The sequence below is a fragment of the Bos grunniens genome, chromosome 5, assembly GCF_055505025.1.
Source record: "Bos grunniens cultivar Pamir isolate PY7600 chromosome 5, Bosgru_T2T1.0, whole genome shotgun sequence".
Lineage (NCBI taxonomy): Eukaryota > Metazoa > Chordata > Mammalia > Artiodactyla > Bovidae > Bos > Bos grunniens.
In genome coordinates, this window is record NC_141169.1 from 121050342 (window position 1) to 121067267 (window position 16926).

At 67.3% G+C, this 16926-nt stretch overlaps 2 protein-coding genes across 23 annotated transcripts; both read right to left on the reverse strand.

Annotated features, from left to right (window-relative positions):
- Window positions 1-55: 55 nt before the first annotated feature.
- Window positions 56-5464, reverse strand: HDAC10 (histone deacetylase 10). Of its 15 annotated transcripts, none has more exons than XR_015164674.1 (20): window positions 5157-5464; window positions 4946-5080; window positions 4656-4752; window positions 4333-4430; window positions 4146-4250; window positions 3941-4009; window positions 3654-3780; window positions 3418-3483; window positions 3182-3241; window positions 3004-3093; window positions 2761-2867; window positions 2636-2684; window positions 2268-2532; window positions 2070-2154; window positions 1652-1743; window positions 1468-1524; window positions 1117-1195; window positions 735-917; window positions 489-648; window positions 56-333 (listed from the first exon to the last, which is right to left on the reverse strand). XR_015164674.1 is itself a non-coding variant. In XM_086403377.1 (20 exons), exons 1-20 carry the CDS (start codon window positions 5213-5215, stop codon window positions 301-303), a joined length of 2007 nt encoding a protein of 668 aa, XP_086259503.1. In that variant the 5' UTR covers window positions 5216-5464; the 3' UTR covers window positions 56-300. The 15 variants fall into 15 exon arrangements, 9 of the variants coding, with proteins under 9 accessions (XP_086259503.1, XP_086259502.1, XP_086259500.1 ...); XR_015164673.1 differs by having other exon boundaries at window positions 56-305; window positions 3418-3510; XR_015164672.1 differs by having other exon boundaries at window positions 3418-3510.
- A 1989-nt stretch (window positions 5465-7453) lies between these two features.
- MAPK12 (mitogen-activated protein kinase 12) lies at window positions 7454-15425 on the reverse strand. Of its 8 annotated transcripts, none has more exons than XR_015164682.1 (12): window positions 15141-15425; window positions 14940-15069; window positions 12641-12699; window positions 11748-11859; window positions 11623-11652; window positions 11364-11411; window positions 10746-10860; window positions 10469-10575; window positions 10237-10316; window positions 10088-10166; window positions 9837-10010; window positions 7454-7998 (listed from the first exon to the last, which is right to left on the reverse strand). XR_015164682.1 is itself a non-coding variant. In XM_086403407.1 (12 exons), the coding sequence occupies exons 1-12, from the start codon at window positions 15263-15265 to the stop codon at window positions 7919-7921; spliced, it is 1104 nt and encodes a 367-aa protein (XP_086259533.1). In that variant the 5' UTR covers window positions 15266-15425; the 3' UTR covers window positions 7454-7918. The 8 variants fall into 8 exon arrangements, 5 of the variants coding, with proteins under 5 accessions (XP_086259533.1, XP_086259534.1, XP_086259531.1 ...); XR_015164680.1 differs by having other exon boundaries at window positions 10469-10540; window positions 10746-10900; XM_086403407.1 differs by having other exon boundaries at window positions 10469-10540.
- Between the last annotated feature and the right edge of the window lie 1501 nt (window positions 15426-16926).

Sequence of the window (16926 nt, forward strand, 5' to 3'; positions counted from 1 at the left end):
AGCCAGAACCGACCGAGTCCACTACACGGGGCTCAATAAAGAGGCGGAGTCAGACTTTGGCTTAACCTACTTTTACTGACGGCTGGGAGGAGGGAGCTGGGGAGGGCCCGTCCGTATAGAGGCTGGCGCCGGAGCAGGGGTCCTGAGCCCCTGAGCCCGTGTCCTGGGCAGGCCCACAGCCTGGCCCTCAGGTCAGAGGCCTCGTGCAGAGACGTGCTCGCGCACGGTTAACAACAGGCTCCCGGGGGACTGATGCGTAGTGTCTCTTCCACGGTGTAGATACTCCCACCCTGGCCGACTTCAAGCTGCCAGGTCACAGCACTCAATGAGGCGCTGAGAAGCGGGGCACAACTGCTTGACAGGGCCCTGAGCTGGTTCTGGGCAGCTCCCCGCTCCCCGGGACGTGAGCCCCTCTCCCCGCAGAGCCCGAAGGCAGCTGTCGCCCAGGGCCCCACGCATTCAGCCTGAGCCTGGCCCCGCAGCCTCACCAGCCACCTGCAGCATCTTCCACCTTGGCTCCAGTCGCCCTCTCAGGTACATCAGGGCTTGCGTGTCCTCTGGGGCGGCCATGGAGAAGGGGCCCAGGCTTGGGGGTGCCTCCCCATTCAGCACCCTAGCCAGGACTGTTGCAAGCTGGGGTGTGGATTCCTGGGCCAGCAGCAGAGGTGGAAGCCGTGAGTCACTGGTTTCTCCCCACCTCCCGTCCCACAGCAGGTCCACCCCACCCAACTCACCTCATCCACAAGGGCGAAGACTCGGCCGCCTGCCGGGCCCCGAAGCAGTGCAGCCAGGAGTGCAGCCTGGGGGTCCCGCAAGCCATGGGCCGGCCCCAGCGCCACCAGCACCAGGTCAGGCTGGAAGCTGTAGGCCAGGGGCAGCACCAGGGCCAGGGCACAGCTCAGGAACCCACCAGTTGTCTATGGGAGTGACAGCGGCATGGCCCAGCCCATCATCCAGGGAACTCTGGCCAGCTCAGGTCACCCTACCTCCCAATCTTGGGTGGGCAGACACCCACACCCACAGTCCCGCCAGGAAGGGCAGGTAAAGGCCCGGAGTCTGGCCCTCATGCCAGTGCTAGTGAGCAGCAGCCGCCCTGCCCTGTGAGCCCCCACTCACCACCGGCAGTGGCACAGAGACGTGGAACATGGATGGGGCAGCTGCCTCCTCACCGCCAATGTTCAGCCATAGATTTCTCCTTCAACGGGGGAGCAAGCATATGGATACACGTGCTTGTGCGTGAGATGCCGCCCACCCTCCAGAGCCCAGACAGATGAGGGACAGCTCAGGGGCAGAGATGCTAGGACTGCTGACCCTCCATGCTGGAGAGCCTCCTGGCATTGCTCCCAGGGGGCCCTTCTGGAGTTCCAGCTGCAGAAGGCCCCGCCCACCTGTCACCCAGGAATCCAGGCTGATGGGCTCACCCACCCACTTGTGAAACTGGAGGTACACATGACCCGAGAGTCATACCCGTCATCGGTGAGACCTGGGGGCCGATCCAGCTGTCCCACAGCCACACAGAGCAGCCTGGAGGAAGAGTCGGCTCCTGAATGAGCTGCACACACGCCACCTGGAGCCCATTCCCAGAGCCCTTCCCACGCGGCCAGCCCACGAGCCCTGCCTTGGAGCCTTAGACCAGCCAGGAGAGGCTTACCTCTGGGCTCCATGGGACAGGCCATACTGAACAGCCACGTCCAGGGTGGCAGCTGCAGCAGGGACTGGGGTGGCTGCCATGCCACTGCTCACCTGTGGGGTGGGTAACAGGTGTAAAAGGCAACTCCCAAGCAGGGTAAACATACCCATCTGTCCCTTCTTTGCCCCTGGCTACGGGGTATCATCTGTCCAATCAGGTCAAATTGCTTCAACTGCTTCACTCCTGAAAATAAGATGCTTAAAACTACAAGTCATTCTCTTCACTTCTCTGCCAAGAGAATTTTCTTGAGGGAACTGAGGGGTGCTCCTGAACTCTGTCCCTGGGGGCTGTTCTGCGAAGGATCCTGGGCACAAAGCAACACTCACGCCGACATGGTTCTGCACCACCCAGCCCTGCCCTGACTCCCAGTTGCCCCCACCTGCCCATCCAGGATCCTGTCCAAGAGGTATAGGACCTTCCCGAGTGCAGTGAGGGCCCCGTCCTGGGCCAGGGCCTCATGTGACCTGTGGTGGACAAACCAGGGGGACGCAAGGAGATGGCGTGACACGCAGACCATAGCTGAATCTCACACATGCAGACGTGGCCTGGTCCCGCCCCCCAGGCCCGCCCTGCCCACCTGGCCCAGGCCTGTGTCTCCTCCTGCGGCAGTGACCCCTCCTCACAGAGGACACCCGGGGGCAGGGCCAGGCCTGTGTCTGGCGCAATCAGGGCAACAGCCACGCGGACAGGGGGTGTGGGGTGTAGGCGCAGCTGGTCCAGGAGTGAACTCAGAGCAGCAGCAGCCTGGGTCACCACTGCCTTGAACTGGGGCTCCCCCAGCGGCAGCGGCGAGGGCCTCCCCTCTGGGCAGGGAGTGCCGGGGCTCAGTACAGGGGCGGCACCTAGGGGTACAGGGTGGTTCAGAGTCACAGTCACTGACGGGAGCCTGAGGCACCATCCCACCTGCCAACCCAAGTCAGGCTGACCTTGCTGCTGGAGGCTCACCCAGTGAGGGGCCTGGGCTGCCCGCACACACTGGAGGGATTCCAGGGCACTGCGAGGAGAAGCAGGATCATGAGGCCCAGCCTCCCGCCCCGGCCCTTCCCACCCTCCCTCCTCCCGGCCCGCACCTGCCATGGGGCTCCATGGGCCCTGACAAGGGCAGGGCAGGGTCGCCTAGCAGCGCTCGCACCATCATGCACACAGACTGGGAGAGGGACTCCAGGTGGTAGCCACCCTGGGAGGAGAAGGAAGCCGAGACACGACAGGGCACGGGGGTCAGGGCCCCAGGCAGGAGCCCCACCCCGCATGGCAGCAACCTCCCACGGCACCCCGGCCTCCAGCCTAGGCGCCCTCCCCCTCGCCGCGGTCACCTCCAGCACGGCGCAGACCCGGCCGCCAGCCAGCACCTGCAGCAGATGCGTGAGGTGGGCGAAGCACTCCGGTGTGGCCAGCATCTGCCCCTGTAGCCAGAGCCGGGCGTGAGGAGGGCCTGGCCCGCGGCCGCAGAAGCCCCCAGGCCCTCACTTGGCAGCCAGGCCAGGCCCTCACCTCGGGATCACCGATGGCTGAGTCGAATCCTGCGGAGACTAGGACCAGCTCAGGGTCGAACTGCAGGCAAGGCCCGGTGGGAAGGGGCAGAAAAGAAGCTGGAGCAGAGGCAGAGGAGAGGCCCCTCCAGAGAGACCCTCCTAACCCCCAAGAGTCCTGTTCCACTGTGGTGGGGAGAGGGGAGCTCTGGGTACCGAATTCCCCTCCCCTCCTGCCTCCACCCCACTGAGAGTCACCTCAAAGGCCAGGGGCAGCAGCACATGCAGGAAGGCAGCCACGTAGTCAGCATTTCCCATCCCGACCTGCAGCCAAGGAACGTCAGAGCAGCCCTGCCAGGGACGACTACAGGGTCTTCAGCCCCAGGCCCAGCTTCTGGGGATGGTTCTGGCCAGACGCCCTGGGCTACACACGGGTTAGGGGAACATAGGCTGGGTAATGCCTGGGGGGCGGTTCGGGGCGGGGGGGCCAGTACCTGGTTCCAAGGCAGGTTGACAGTGAAGCCGAGGCCCCTTCCCCGCCCGACAGCGTCAGCGTCTGACTCCCGCAGACACGGCCAGAAGTGCCCGTGCTCATAGCGGTGCCAGGAGAAGTAAAGGACGCTGCAACAGCCAGCCAGGGTCAGAGGTCAGGCCCCCTCAGCCTCAGGGCTCCTGGCAGAACCCTGACCCCCGCCCCCTAGCCGCCGAGCACACAATTGTGTCTCCCCTCTCAGGCTGTGCTCATCCTGAAAAGTGGGGTAGCAGGGAGCCCCCCACTTACCTGGGGTCATCCTCGAAGATATACTGGATGCCCTGACCATGATGGACATCCCAGTCAACGATGAGGATCCTGGGACAGACAGTTCTGGGGTCGCTGAGGGGCCGGGCCTCCCACTCCTGGCCAGGAGGCAGGCCCAGGATGGGAGGGGCCCCTCCGTCTGCGCCGCCTGGTCTGGGCCCTACGCTGCGGCCCGACTGGCACAAACCTGCGCAACCCGTGTTTCTGCTGGGCGTGTTTGGCTGCTACGGCTACGTTGTTGAACAAGCAGAATCCGTTGGCAGTAGCCCTCTGGCTGTGGTGCCCAGGAGGCCTGGGGGTGAGCATGGGGTGGGTCAGGGTCTTCGTGCCTTCACAGGGCCCCCCGCGGGTCGGGGGTGGGGGGCAGCGCTCACCTCACCAGGGCGAGCCCGTTGCGCACAGCTCCCGTCAGCACCGCGTCCACCAGCTGCAGCGCGGCCCCCACAGCCAGCCGGGCACAGTGGAAGGTACTCTGCGGGGGCGAGGGTCCAGGTCAGCCCCCAGCCCCCCACCCCTCCCAGGCTCTACCAAGGCCGGTGCCAGGTTACAGGGCACCAAGCAGTGAGCAGAACTGGCCAGGCCAGTCCCGGGTACCTGCAGTGGCAGCCAACAGGGCACGGCACACGGGAGCATGGGCTATGAACAGGCACAAGTACCAGATGTGTGACTGGGTGGGTGGGTTAGCCAGGGCACGCACCGGATGGAGGTAGACGGCATCATACTCCTTGGACAGGGCCTGGAGCTCCCTGGTGCCCAAGGCCTGGGTCCCCCGCAACAGCGCTATGTACTCAGGGCTGCAAAGAGGCAGGCAGGCAAGGCAGGGTCGCCAGGAGGAGCAGGTAGAGGAGAGAGGGAGTGCCCACCTCATTGCTCGCTAGCCTACCCACTCGATAGGGAAACTGAGGCTTGGTGGGAGGCTCTGTGTGCCTGCACCGCAGGTCGAGGCAGGCCCCACCTCCCAGGGCCACGGCCTGCCCCCCACCTGACCTGTGCACCAGGCCCAGCTCCGCCTCTGAGGCCTCGCGGGCTACGAGCTGCAGACACCTTTGCTTCAGACCATGCTGCTGCAGGCGCTCCAGGGCAGTGGTCAGGCGCTCAGGACACTCGATCTCACACTCAGGGCTGAGTGAACAGAGCACTCAGCGTCCAGAGCCTCTGTCTTCACCCCCCTCCTCTCCCTCTGCCAGGCCCCACTTACTCGTCCCAGAGCAGCCGGGTGGCGGTCATGTCCTCGTGGTACACAAGTGCGGTCCCCATGGCCCGCCCGGGGTCACTGTGGGCCACTGAGGGTGGGCAGGACCCAACGCTCCGGCTCACAGGCAGGTCAACGCGCCGCCTGCCCCTCGCGGTAACCCCAGAGAGCAGCAGGGGCGCCACCGGAGCCTGGGCGGGATCTCAGAAAGCCCAGACGGGAAGGAGGCCCCAGCCCCAGCTGGCCACAGAGCCAGGCCGGGGTCGCCCGGGGAGCTTCCGAGCCCTGGCTTCCAGCTTGTCCCAGGCGGGCCTGCCCTGCGCCCGCCTCCGGCTGCCCCAGTCCCCGCCCCGACGCAGCGGGGCGGGCCCAGGACTGAGCCCCTCGGGCTCCGCGCGCCTCCCTTCCCGCCAGCGGCGGCTTCCTCTCCCCGTCCCCCGGCGCCGAGGGCGGGCTCTCGGCCTCGCACCCCTGCGGGAGTCCGAGCGGCCCGGTGCGAAGCGGGACGGCCAGTGTGCCTAAGCTCCGCGGGCTGTCGCGGCGGCGCCACGCGGGTCCACGCCCCCCGCTCCAGGCCCGCCCAGACCCCGCGCCGCGGCTCAGACACAGCGGTTGTCCATCGCCGCCCCGCTTTGCCCAGGCCCCGCAGCGAGGGCTCAGGGAGAAGGGAAGGAGCGCGAGGCCGAGCGTCCGCGGGAGCGAGGCAATGAGACAGCTTCGCCCCGGGATGGGAGCCGGGACTCAGGCCGGCCGGGGTTGCAGCGCAGCGCTGCCCCCGAGGCGCAAGAAGTGTCTGATTGAAGCTTCGGAAGACCCCCGGCCGAGACTCGGGGCGGGGGGGGGGGGTCAGGGCTGTGGCTGAGAAGCCGAACAGGAGCGCCACCGCGTGGGGAAAGCCAGGGAAGGGGGCCAACAGAGGAGGGTCCGGGCGAGGGAGGGATGAGCGTGAAGAAACGCGGCCCGCGACGGAGGCGCGGGCCCAGCCGAGAACAGGAGGGTCAGAGACAGGAGGAAACAGGGAGCCCTAGGCCTTAAACCGAGGGCTTCGGGGGACTGGGCCTGGAGGGCAGACTTTCTAAGCCGGTCTCGGGTCGGGGCGAGATGGCTGGGCCTGCGAGCGCTGGTCTCCGCGGCGGGAGACCTGGAGGCGGGGCGGGGGCCCTGGGCTCTGCGGGTGGGGCCCTGGGCGGGCGTGCTCACTCCAGTCCTCGGTCGTCCCAGCCGTACGGGGATGACCCCCACGGCGGGGCAGCTGTAGAGAGAGGCCCTGGCACTGCCCCGCCGCCCGCGGCCCGCAGCCTCGCTCGAAATAACCCGGTCCCGGCCGGGGGCCTGCCCGCGTGGGCCCCTGGCCACAGCGGGGCTGCGGGAGGCGTGCCCGCCCCGGAGCCAATCAGAGCAGCCCGGAAGCGGCGCACGTGATCGCGAGGCGTGGCCCGCGGCCGCCCGCCCCGCCGAGACGCCTGAACTTCTGCGTCACGGGCGCGGGCCTGCCTAGGTTGAGACGGGCGGTATGCACTGTGCAACTTGTCTTGACCGTATATTCGGCTGAAGCAGCTGTGCGCGAGCCCGGGAGAAGGAAGACGGGCTAATCCCGCCTTGTGCGCTCCTGCTGAGGGAAACAGTCCAGAGGAGCCCCAGGGTGGCGCCTGGCCCATCGGCAAGTCCTCTGCAACGGCCAGCAGAGGGCTCCGCGGGCTCGCCAGCGCCGGCTGGGTATGGCCGGGCCTGCGACAGGAAGAGGAACACGGAAACCTACCTGTTCTGCTGTTTCCCTGTTCAGAAACGCTGTTCTGCTACAGCACAGCGTCTCAGAGGCCCCTGAGAAGCCGCGAGCGTCTTGCGTGACCCTGCCACCCCAAGAACCTGGCCTTAGAGAGTGCGGGGACCCCAGAGTTGACACCGGAGTTGGACCTTGACCCCCTCACCCCTTGCCCTGCATCTGGCTCCAGGGTCTAAGCTTAGAGGAAGGAAACGGCAACCCACTCCGGTATTTTTGCCTGGAGAATGCCATGGACAGAGGAGCCTGGCGGGCTACAGTCCATGGGGTCGCAAGGAGTCGGACAAGACTGAGCAACCGACTACACAACAGGACCAAAGGGCGGGGCCAAGCCCTGACTTGGGGGCTCCAGGCTTGAGGCTCACTGACACAGGTTGGGGGGCTCAGCTTTGTGACCTGGGAGGGAAGGGTTGCCCAGGCCCAGTGGCTCAGGGTGGGGAGAAACTCCCAGACCAGCCTCATTACTCCAAACAAAAGCCTAAAGGTGGAGCTCCAGCCCAGGAATGAGGACGTGAAGCAGAGGGAGACCTACAAAAGGGTTTATTTCCTCCAGCCGAGGGGCCACACCACGTGGCCAGTGTGCATTCCAGGCTGGGGGTGAAGAAGCGTCCACACGAACGCCCCCAGGAGACGCATCCCTGAGTCGGCATCCTGTCCTTCCTCCTCAGCACAGTTCAGAGAAGGCAGGGTCAGAGGCCAGGACTTGACCCCAAGCCCGGTCCCACCCCACTGGCTCTGAAGCTTCTTGTGCATCCTGGGGGTGGGGGCCGCTGCTGGCAGGGTCAGAGGCCAGCCCCAGGTCAGGCGGGCATCCTGTCCAGAAAGTCCAGATGCTCCTCTGTGGTTAGGCTGAGATGGGGTCTGCGAGCAGAGGAACAGGCTTCCAAGAGAGGTTCCATGGAGCACGGGGACTCCAGCCTCAGCCAAGGTCACAGTGGCAGATGGGATCTCCCGTCCAGGTGGAGCCCCAGCCAGGGCCCAGGAGTCTTCACAAGGCTGTCTCCTTGGAGACCTTGGCCCCCAGCTGCCGGGGAGGCTTGAAGCTGAGCACCTCTTTATATGTGACACCTGGGGCCAGAAGGACAGAATCACGGGAGGAGGAGCCCACCACCCATCAGACAGGTCCACCTTGCACACCAAGGATCGACGCCAGCGACCAAGGCCAAGTGCTTGCCCGGACCAGTGATAACTCCTGAGATTCCACTCGGGATGGGGGTGGGGAAAACTCCTGGGCCCAGAGCACAGGTCACTGACCGAGGGGCTCACCGCCCCCCTAAATGGCAGTCAGAGATCTGACTCTGACTGCCAGGGCTTAGGCACCAAGGGAGCTCCTTTGTCCCACATGTTCGAGTCCACCCGTGTCCATCCACAGGGACTGTCCACCCTGATCGTACTCCTGTGGCCAGCCCACACCCACGGCCCCTAGAGTGGCTTTGGCCCCACAGCCTGCCTCAGTGAACAGAGGATGTTGCAGGAACATAAACCAGTGTGTTCACTTGAGTGGAGCTACGCAGAGTCCCACCAGGGCGTTCCAGCTTCTGCATCCGGAACGTCTATGAAGCCTCAAACAAACGTGGAATCCCCACTGACCGCCTGCATCTCGGGCTCCCGCACCAGTCCCCAAGCTCCCCGCACCATGCCCAGAGCGCGCAGTCCCAAGGGAGGGGGTGCTGCTCCCCCCGCGTGCCCAGACTTGCCGGGCCGGGAGAGTGCCTGTCTCGGGGACCACTGGGGCTCCCGGGGCCCCATTCAGAGGACCGTGCCTCGACAGTGAGTGGTCTGTGTGCTTTGCCCAGTGAGCTGCATGGTTGTGTTACCCGCAGGCCTGGGGTGCCTCCCAGGCCGTCCGCCTGACGCTCATGCAGGGAGGGGCCGGGCCACACTGGGGAGGTCCGTGTGGAAAAGCCCCTGCTGGAAGAATGGCCTTTCCCAGGAAGACAGGAAGTGATGAGCTTGCTTAACCGCAAACATGGTCTATAGTAAAAGCAAAAGCTCTTACTACAGTTTGGGCCACAGACAGGATCCTGTGGCCCGCGGGTTTTGGTTTTCTGGTCTTTTTTTAGCAACAGAAAACTTATAAGCACAAAACAGCACAGACAAGGGTGGAGCCCCCACTGGTGGAACTGAGGACCCAGTGACCCTAAGGAGCTCGGTGTGAGCAGCACAGCCGTCCAGCTCTGCCCGCTCCTCCACGTCCAGGACCACAGCGCTGGCCTGAGGCTTGGCCGGGACGGGTTCTCGGACAGGAGCCAGCAGGCCCGCAGCTCCAGCGGCCCTACTCCTGTGTCCCCTCTCCGTCTGGGGGGCCCGAAGCCGCAGAGAGACCATGTGCTGGTTGAGGCCCGATCCAGCGTGGGGCGTAAGGGACCCGGCGGAGGCGGGGCCCAGGGGCCAGGCAGGCGTCCTGGAGCCCAGCCTCAGGCTGAGCAGGGGTAGGCAGCCCTCAGAGACCAGCAGGGCCCTCGGTCTGAGGGGACAGTCGGCGCAAAGCCTGGAGCACAGAGCGCAGGTGGGGGTGCTCAGTGAGCTGGAGGGGACGGGCCGGGGTGCTGAAGAAGGGGGAGGGCAGACGGGCTGCCTGGCATGGACCTGACCGTCCCAGCAGGACAAGGGTGCTGTGTGGCTGTATGGTAGGAGGGGGTCCTCAAAGGGGCAAAAACGCCAGGAGATCCAAGACGTACGAACAGAGGCCTGGGAAGGGCTTCCGAGGAGCTCCGGGTCAGCCCGGGCCCTGGCCTAGACATGGATGGGCACGCTGGCCACTCAAAGCGCCAGGAGAGACCCAGTACCTGGATCTGCCCTCTGACCTCCTGCTGCGTTCCCCGCTGAACCTGCATCCCAGGGATGGGGGGGCCCGGGACCCTGAGCCCGGCCACCCACACAGCTGACCCGGGGCCCCCACTCACGCTTCCACTCGTCCAGCGTGCGGTCCATGTCGTCAAAGGACTCATCGTACTTCTCGGCCTGGGGATCGTCCTCCGTGTCGTGCAGCGACTCAAAGTAGGGGTGGGCCAGCGCCTCGGCCGCCGTCACCCGCCGCTCCGCATCCAGCACCAGCATTTTCTCCAGGAGGCTCACGGCTGCGGGGAGGGCAGGTCAGGCCAGCCAAGGGCAGCGTCCCAGGCCCAGGACCCACGCCCACCCCAGTGCCACCTACCCAGGGGGCTCGCGTTGGTCAGGACGGAGGCAAAATCCTTCTTCTCCAGCTCAGGGAGGCCCTTCATGTAGTTCTTGGCCTGCGCGGGAGCAGAGCGTGAGGGGCTAGTCCCAGGCCCGTCCCCAGCCCCTACCCGGCTCCCGGCTGACCTCATCACTTTGCAGCCTCTGCACAAACTCCGCGGGAGGCGTCCCCGTCACCTTCATGATCTCCTTCAGCTGGTCCAGGTCTTGGCCAAGGTCAGGAACACAGAGTGGGCCAGAGACGGGGCTCGCCCACCCACCTGGTCCAGGCAGGTGTCCCCCCAGGTGCAGGGTAAGCCCCCCCAAACCCAGCCCCAGGTTCAGGGTAGGCCCCAGTCCGGCCCTCGGTGTAGGATACGGTCGTTGCCTTTGAAGAGTGTCTTCCCCGTGATCATCTCGGCCATGATGCAGCCCACGGACCAGATGTCCACTGAGACAGAAGCCCCTGCGTCAGGGCTCCGCGGGCTGGGGAGGGGGGCACACACAGACAGGGGAGGGGGCGGTGGAGGGGTCGTGGGCACCGGACCCATCTGGCCTGCCGCCCCCCACCCAGTGCCCCACCCAGCTCCAAGCCTCCCCACGGAGCAGCCGCCACAGACCCCCGGAGAGCAGGGAGCGGGTGGGCAGCTCCTCACCCGTCTGCGTGTAGTGCATCCAGTTCAAGATGACCTCGGGCGCGCGGTACCACCGGGTCACCACGTAGCCGGTCATCTCGCTGTCTGCCTGCCGGGCCAGGCCAAAGTCCAGGATCTACAGCCAGAGTCAGAGGGGGTGGGGGGCAAAGCGGTCCCTGGGGAGTGGGCGGGCCGACTGTGGTCCAGAAGATCCCAAGGGGCCCGGGCACACCGGAGCCTCGGGCCAACCCTCTGGGGCTGAGGTCTCGGCCACGTGCCCCTAACCCTGCCCGCAGGGCCCCCCGTCACAGCCAGGGCCCCCAGCCCAATGGGCCGCACCTGCCCCCAACCCTCAGAAACAGGCCCCCGGGGGTCTCCTCCCCTGTGCTCCGCCCCTGCGGACACCCCGGCCAGTGCCTCTGTGCAGACCCCCTCCGCCCCGCTTCTCCTCAAGCGGGTATGGGCACGTGCCCCAGGCCACCCCACTGAGTGCCGCCCTAGGACCCCAGCCATGACCCAGAAGGCTGGGGTCTGGTCTGTCCGCGTGGGCCTGGGCCAGCCCACCTCCGGGCCTGAAAGCAGGGGCCCAGCAGGCGGATGGGCGGGTGCGGGGGGCCCCAAGCGCCCGGCCCCACACACCTTCAGCTCACAGTCCTCGTTCACAGCCAGGTTGCTAGGCTTCAGGTCCTGGGGACAGAGGCAGGTGTCAGCGCAGTGCCATCCAGCAGAGCCAAGGCCCAAGCAGCGCCTGAACGTGGGGGCACGGCTGGCCTCCCCGCAGCCCTTCCAGGAAGGGTGGAGTACCCGCCCCAGGCTGTGTGCAGACGGGGTACCCCCTCAGGGGTGGGACCGGCGGCTCCACAGCCAGGAGAGGCGCCCCTCCGGGGCCAGGACTCACCCTGTGGATGACGCCGGCAGCGTGGATGTACTGTGGGGACAGAGAGCGGTCAGCGGCCGTCGGCTCAGGAGCCCGCGCTCCGGCTGGCGCGGGGCCCCTCCCAGCCCAGCGGCCCCGTGTCCCACCTTCAGCCCCTTGAGCGTCTGGTAGACGAGGAACTGCACCCGGTCCTCGCTCAGCTTCTCGTGCTTCATGAGCTTTCCCAGGTCGGTGCCCATGAACGGCATCACCAGGTAGCTGTGGCGCACGACGGGCACAGACGTTCAGGGCCGCACGGGGCCCTGTCACCCTGCAGCACGCAGTCCCCGCCGCCCACGGCGCTGCCCCGGGCCCCACCCTGCGGGCCCCTCGATGCCAGGCAGGTGAGGACTGTGTTTTGGCGTTTCTGAAGGGTGACCAGGGACACTGAGGTTCGAGGAAGGGAGGGGGCACAAAAAAGGAGAGTGGTGCCCCTGGACAGGGGCGAACACAGGGCATCCACGTCGGGGGGCAAGCTGGACAGGATGGGGAGACGGGGTGACACCCCGAGCACCCCACCAGGAAGCCAGGCCAGTCTGTACGCGTCCTTGACCTCCGCGAGGCTGGGCGGCGAGGAGCCCGTCTCCTCGGCCTTGCCTGGCCGGGCCCTGGGCTCCTAGCCGAGGGGAGCGTGAGTCCAGGGGTAGCCACCTGGGCAGTCACGCGGCAGGCACCACAGAACAGTCAGCACTGGGCCCCCTGCGCCCCTCCCCTCCCGCCGGCAAAGGTCAGCAGCTCCAGTTACAGGCACAGCCTCAGGGCCCGCGTCCTGGAGCACGGGACCCGCTGACAGCCCTTGGGGCCAAGACTCACACCTCTGGCACTGGAGGAGGAGGCCCAGGTCCACCCCGCGGCATCAGGGGCATGTGGCAGACCCCTGACCAGGCTGCGAAGCGAGACTCGCCTTAAGGGGCCCCCCGCCAACCCCAAACCTGAAGTTGACACCCAGGAGCCACCCAACACCAGCTCCCTACCCGGCCAACCCCGAGCTGGCACTCACAAGTCCATGAAGTCATCCAGCGTCTCATCGGGCGTGAACACGTCCAGCAGCCCAATCACCTGGGGAGGAGGCCAAGTGCCGGGTGGGCGGGGGCTCAGGCACCCAGTGCAGGAGAGCCCCCTGCAGCTGCCCACGGGCCCGGCTCTGCCCACTGGCAGCTCTACCTTGCTCTGGCACACATGCCCACAGACAAAGGCTATTTCTGGATGGAGACCGCAAGCACCCTCTGGGGGAGGGGCAGCCTCAAGTCTGGGGCAGCCCCCAGCCATCCAAGGAGCTCAGCCCTTGGCCTGTCCTCCCCCCGCTTCCTGTCCCTACTGAAGACCCAGGACCAGCGTGGGGGCAGCCAGAGCCTAGCAGGGACCATGCCTCTGCCAGATGGGTCCAGGCAGCAGCACTAGGGCCAAACCCACAGCCCTGCAGGCCTCGCTTGGGGGGTGACACAGGGCACACGGGCAGTGCGACAGCTGGCACCCGGGCCTCCAGGGACCCCACGAAGCCTGCACATCCAAGCTACTGGAGGGACGGGTAGGCGAGCTGGCAGGGGGCAGGCCTGGCAGAGGCCACACGAGTGGTGGCCGAAGCAGGAGACAGAGGGCTCGGAGCACTTGAGGAACAAGGGAGAGAGGCCAGGTGGCCAAGAACCAGGCCAGGGAGCCGCCAAGGAGAAGCCGAGGAAACCGAGCGGGCCCGTGACACCAGGTGAGGGCTGCCCTGATCCTAGGAGCTGCCGCGGGGGGTTAGGCGGGCACGCTGCTGGGTGCGGCCCCGGCCATGGTGCGGGGACAAAGTGGACACAAGGCGGAGGGACACCTCGGTAACCGCCGCAGCCTCCAGGGCCAGACACGGGTGAGGAGGCGGGGACACCCAGAGAGGGGCCAGAGGCAGAAGCGTCAGGAGGTGGTTTCAGCAAGGATCCTGGAGGTTCGGGGGAGGCGTGTCAGACTGATGGAAACTTCCAGGCTTCTGCCTTGCACAGGGAGGCCGGTGCTGGGGGTGAGGGGCTGGGGTAAATGGGCGGAGGTGGGCACAGAACAGGCAGGACTGGGGCACGCCTTAGCCTCTCGGAGACTGTTTCTTCCCAGGAACACGGGGTCATGAAAGGCAGAGCCTCCCAGCTAAGGGGGGCAGCTGCTGTGGGTCAGGAGGTGTGGGGGAAGGCAGAGAGCAGCGGCAGTGGGGAGGCCCGAGCAAGGGCCTGGAGGCCACGGAGCAGGAGCCCAGGGAGAGCGCGGACAGGCCAGGGCGAGTCGGGGAGCACGGATTGGGAGGGAGGGGACCGCAGGAAGGCAGAGGGGTCGGTCCTCATGGGGACGAGTCCTGCACGTGAGCAGGTGTGGCCTGCAGGTAGCAAGCCGGCGCTTGGCGGGTGTCCTCTACGAAGGGGATTCCACCCGGGAATAAGAGGACAGGACCCACCCGAGGCGCTGAGTGCGTGGGCCCTGGAGCTGAGGGGAGTTTCCTGGTGGACATGGGGACCAGAAGGTGCCAGCCCGCCATGACTGGCCAGGGTCTGGGCACCCAGATCACCGTCAGACTGGGCAGGAGTGGCTTGCGGGTGGGGAAGCAGGCAGCTCTCAGGGTCACAGGAGGAGCTGCATGGAGGAAGAAGGGAAGGGCCCTCTTCGGCCGCACTGTGCAGGGAGAGGCTTGGGGCAGCCTCGCGGGGTCTCCTGTGGGCAGGTCTGGAGACAGAAGAGACCCCTCCCTGGTGGTGGCCGGCCCTTCCTCACGCTGTGGGGGTGGGCGTCACAGGAAGGGGCTGCATGCCTGGGGGTGCCCAGCGCCCTCCACACACGGCTCGCTGAACCCCTTCACCGTCAGAGACGCGGGGGCTCTGAGGGAGCTGACAACTCCGATTCTGCCTTCCTCCGCGCAGCCCCAGGGCTGGGACTCAGGAGGCAGAGTGGGGCAAGGAGAGGGGCTGGAGAAGCAGGGAGGGGGCAGCCGGCCAGCGCGGGGAGGGGGGCCTTCCAGGAAAACCCCTCCTCCCCACTGAGGTCCCCGGGGCTCAAGTCAAGGTTTGGAGCGAGTAGGGCAGGAGCCCCGCGGCCTGGGCCATCCGCGAGCAGGCCCCCGGCCGAAGAGCCAGAGGCGGCGGCCGCGGGACTGGCCCAGGCGGAGCGGTCGAGAAACGGGGAAGCAGCCCTCTCGACCCCGCACGCTCAGGGACACGGCCCGACCCACGGCCTCCGCCCCGCCACCCCGAGGAGCAGCCCAGGGGTCTCCGGGGCGGGGTCTGGGGCCGGCGGGGGGTAAGCGGAGCGCGGCGGCCGCGGGTCTGGGCGGCGCGACTCACGTTCTCGTGGCGCATGTGCTTCAGGAGGCGCAGCTCCCGGTAGGCGCGCTTGGCGAACAGCTCGGACTGAAAGGGCCGGTACAGCTTCTTGATGGCCACCTTGGCGCCCGTGCGGCTGTCCACCGCCGAGCTGCGGGACGCACAGCTCAGCGAGGGGCCGGGACACCTCACCCCCGACCGCCCCGCCCGGCCTGCGCTCACCACACGGCGCCGTAGGCGCCCGAGCCCACGGGCTGCAGATCCTGGTACACGACGCGCACCTCCCAGGCCGTCTTGGTCACCTCCTGGCGATAAAAGCCCTTGCGGGCGGACGACGGAGAGCTCATGGCTGGCCGCGCACCGCCCCCGCCGCGGACACCGTGCCTCGAGGGCCGGGGACCCGGAATTCACGGGGGGAACCGGCGCGCACCACGGGCTGCCGCCGCCGCCGCCGGGGAACCCGGCTCCCGGCTGTCCCGTCCGGAGCTCCGACCCCGGCCCCGGCCTGGGCGGCCCGCGGCCCCTCCCCTGCGGGATGACCAACCGGCCCCGGGCCCCGGGCGCACGTGACGCCCCCGCCCCCCCGCGCCGCTGCCCTGCGGCCCCTCCGGAAACCTGAGGCGGCGCCGCACGGGAGGCCGGAGGCGGGGGAGGGGAGCACCGCCGCTCAGGACAGCCCCGGGCCCGGAGCCGACGCGGCTCCCGGACCGGCCTGCCTCCGCGCTCCGCCCTCGGGCTGGACTCCCCGGCCCAAGCGCACGGTGTCTCCGCGGGAAGTCCGTGAGGCTCGCGTCTCCTCCTTCCCGCCGCGCCCCGGGGCGCTGGCTCATCCTGGCCGCCTGAGCTTGTCGGCTTCTACCCCCAGCCCCAAATCACCGTCCAGCAGTCCTGCCAACTTCCTCCCCGCACCAGAGAACTCCCACCCTGAGGCACCTGACCTGAGCACTGTAGCCCCAACTGCCCACCCCAGGATGCCCCTTCACCCTGCGCTGACCCTCCCACCCCCAGCTCCGTTCCCACCTGTCTTGCCTCTATCCCCCTTTCCCTGTTAAGAAGCTGATTCCCTCTCCCAAACTCAGGGTGCCTACCACGCTGGAGCAGAGAGGGTGGTCCTGCAGGCTCCCCACCTGGGGCGGGGGGGGGAGACTGCCCAGAGATGTGCAAGCCGCCCTGCGGGTCCTGGCCCGTCCAGCCCAGGCCCCAGGTTTACTCTTCAAAACACAGCCAGCGCGGCTCACTCGCCCCAGGAAGGTACATCTGACCCCCAAGGCGAAGGGGCGCCCACTTACCTTTAGATGGGGGGCATTATCATTTCATGCGTCAGAGCCCCCTCCATGCCCTCCCCCAGCCCAGTGACCCAGGCTTGAGACACAGCAGGGTAACAAGATCCCTGGGCCGCCCCCCCCCCCCCCCCCGCCCCCGCCACCTTCCGCGCCCTGCGCCATGGATCAGCAACCCTGCAGCTCGCCGGCCCGAGCAGCTTTACACCTGCTCCATCGTGGCGAGCCGGCGCTCGGGAGCAGCAGGCTGGTCCGCGGCCACAGCCTGGGGTCCCTGGAGCCACAGTCACGTTTGCCTGTGCCCCTCATGCCCTGTGGTACGCCACCTGCTTCCTCCAGGAAGCCCCCAGCTGGCCCCCTGACTGCGGGCATTGAGGTGCGGGGTCCAGGAGGGTTCTGCTGCTCCCGCCCCGCCCCCAGGACTCAGCCCAGCCTGGTCTCCGGGGGTCCTCCGGGACCTGAGGCCAAGCAGCCACACTGACCAGGTCTCTCTGCAGGCCCAGCTCCCAGATGATCCCCACAGCCCTCCCAAGGCCCGGGGCAAAGACACGGAATGTCCCCAGACTAGGGACACCCTGCCTGGTCCCCAGTAGGGCCTGGGCCTTCCCAGCCTGAGCTGCAGGGAGCAGCAGGGGCTGATCGTTCAGTGGGCAGCCCTCCTTCACCTGGAAAGAAAGGAAAGTTTCTCCCTGGCCCAGGGGAAGGCAGGCCTTTGTTCCCCCACCCTG

Coding starts and splice junctions, on each gene's coding strand:
- MAPK12 (XM_086403404.1), bottom strand. CDS start 15,265: ATGAGCTCTCCGTCGTCCGCCCGCAAGGGCTTTTATCGCCAGGAGGTG. Junction 10,901..11,363: donor ACGAGGACTGTGAGCTGAAG/GTGTGTGGGGCC, acceptor CCCACTCCCCAG/GGACCGCTTTGCCCCCCACC. Junction 10,011..10,087: donor GACCAACGCGAGCCCCCTGG/GTAGGTGGCACT, acceptor CCCTCCCCGCAG/CCGTGAGCCTCCTGGAGAAA.
- HDAC10 (XM_086403373.1), bottom strand. CDS start 5,215: ATGGGGACCGCACTTGTGTACCACGAGGACATGACCGCCACCCGGCTG. Junction 2,868..3,003: donor GGGTCTGCGCCGTGCTGGAG/GTGACCGCGGCG, acceptor TTCTCCTCCCAG/GGTGGCTACCACCTGGAGTC. Junction 1,196..1,467: donor CCAGGTCTCACCGATGACGG/GTATGACTCTCG, acceptor CCCCCGTTGAAG/GAGAAATCTATGGCTGAACA.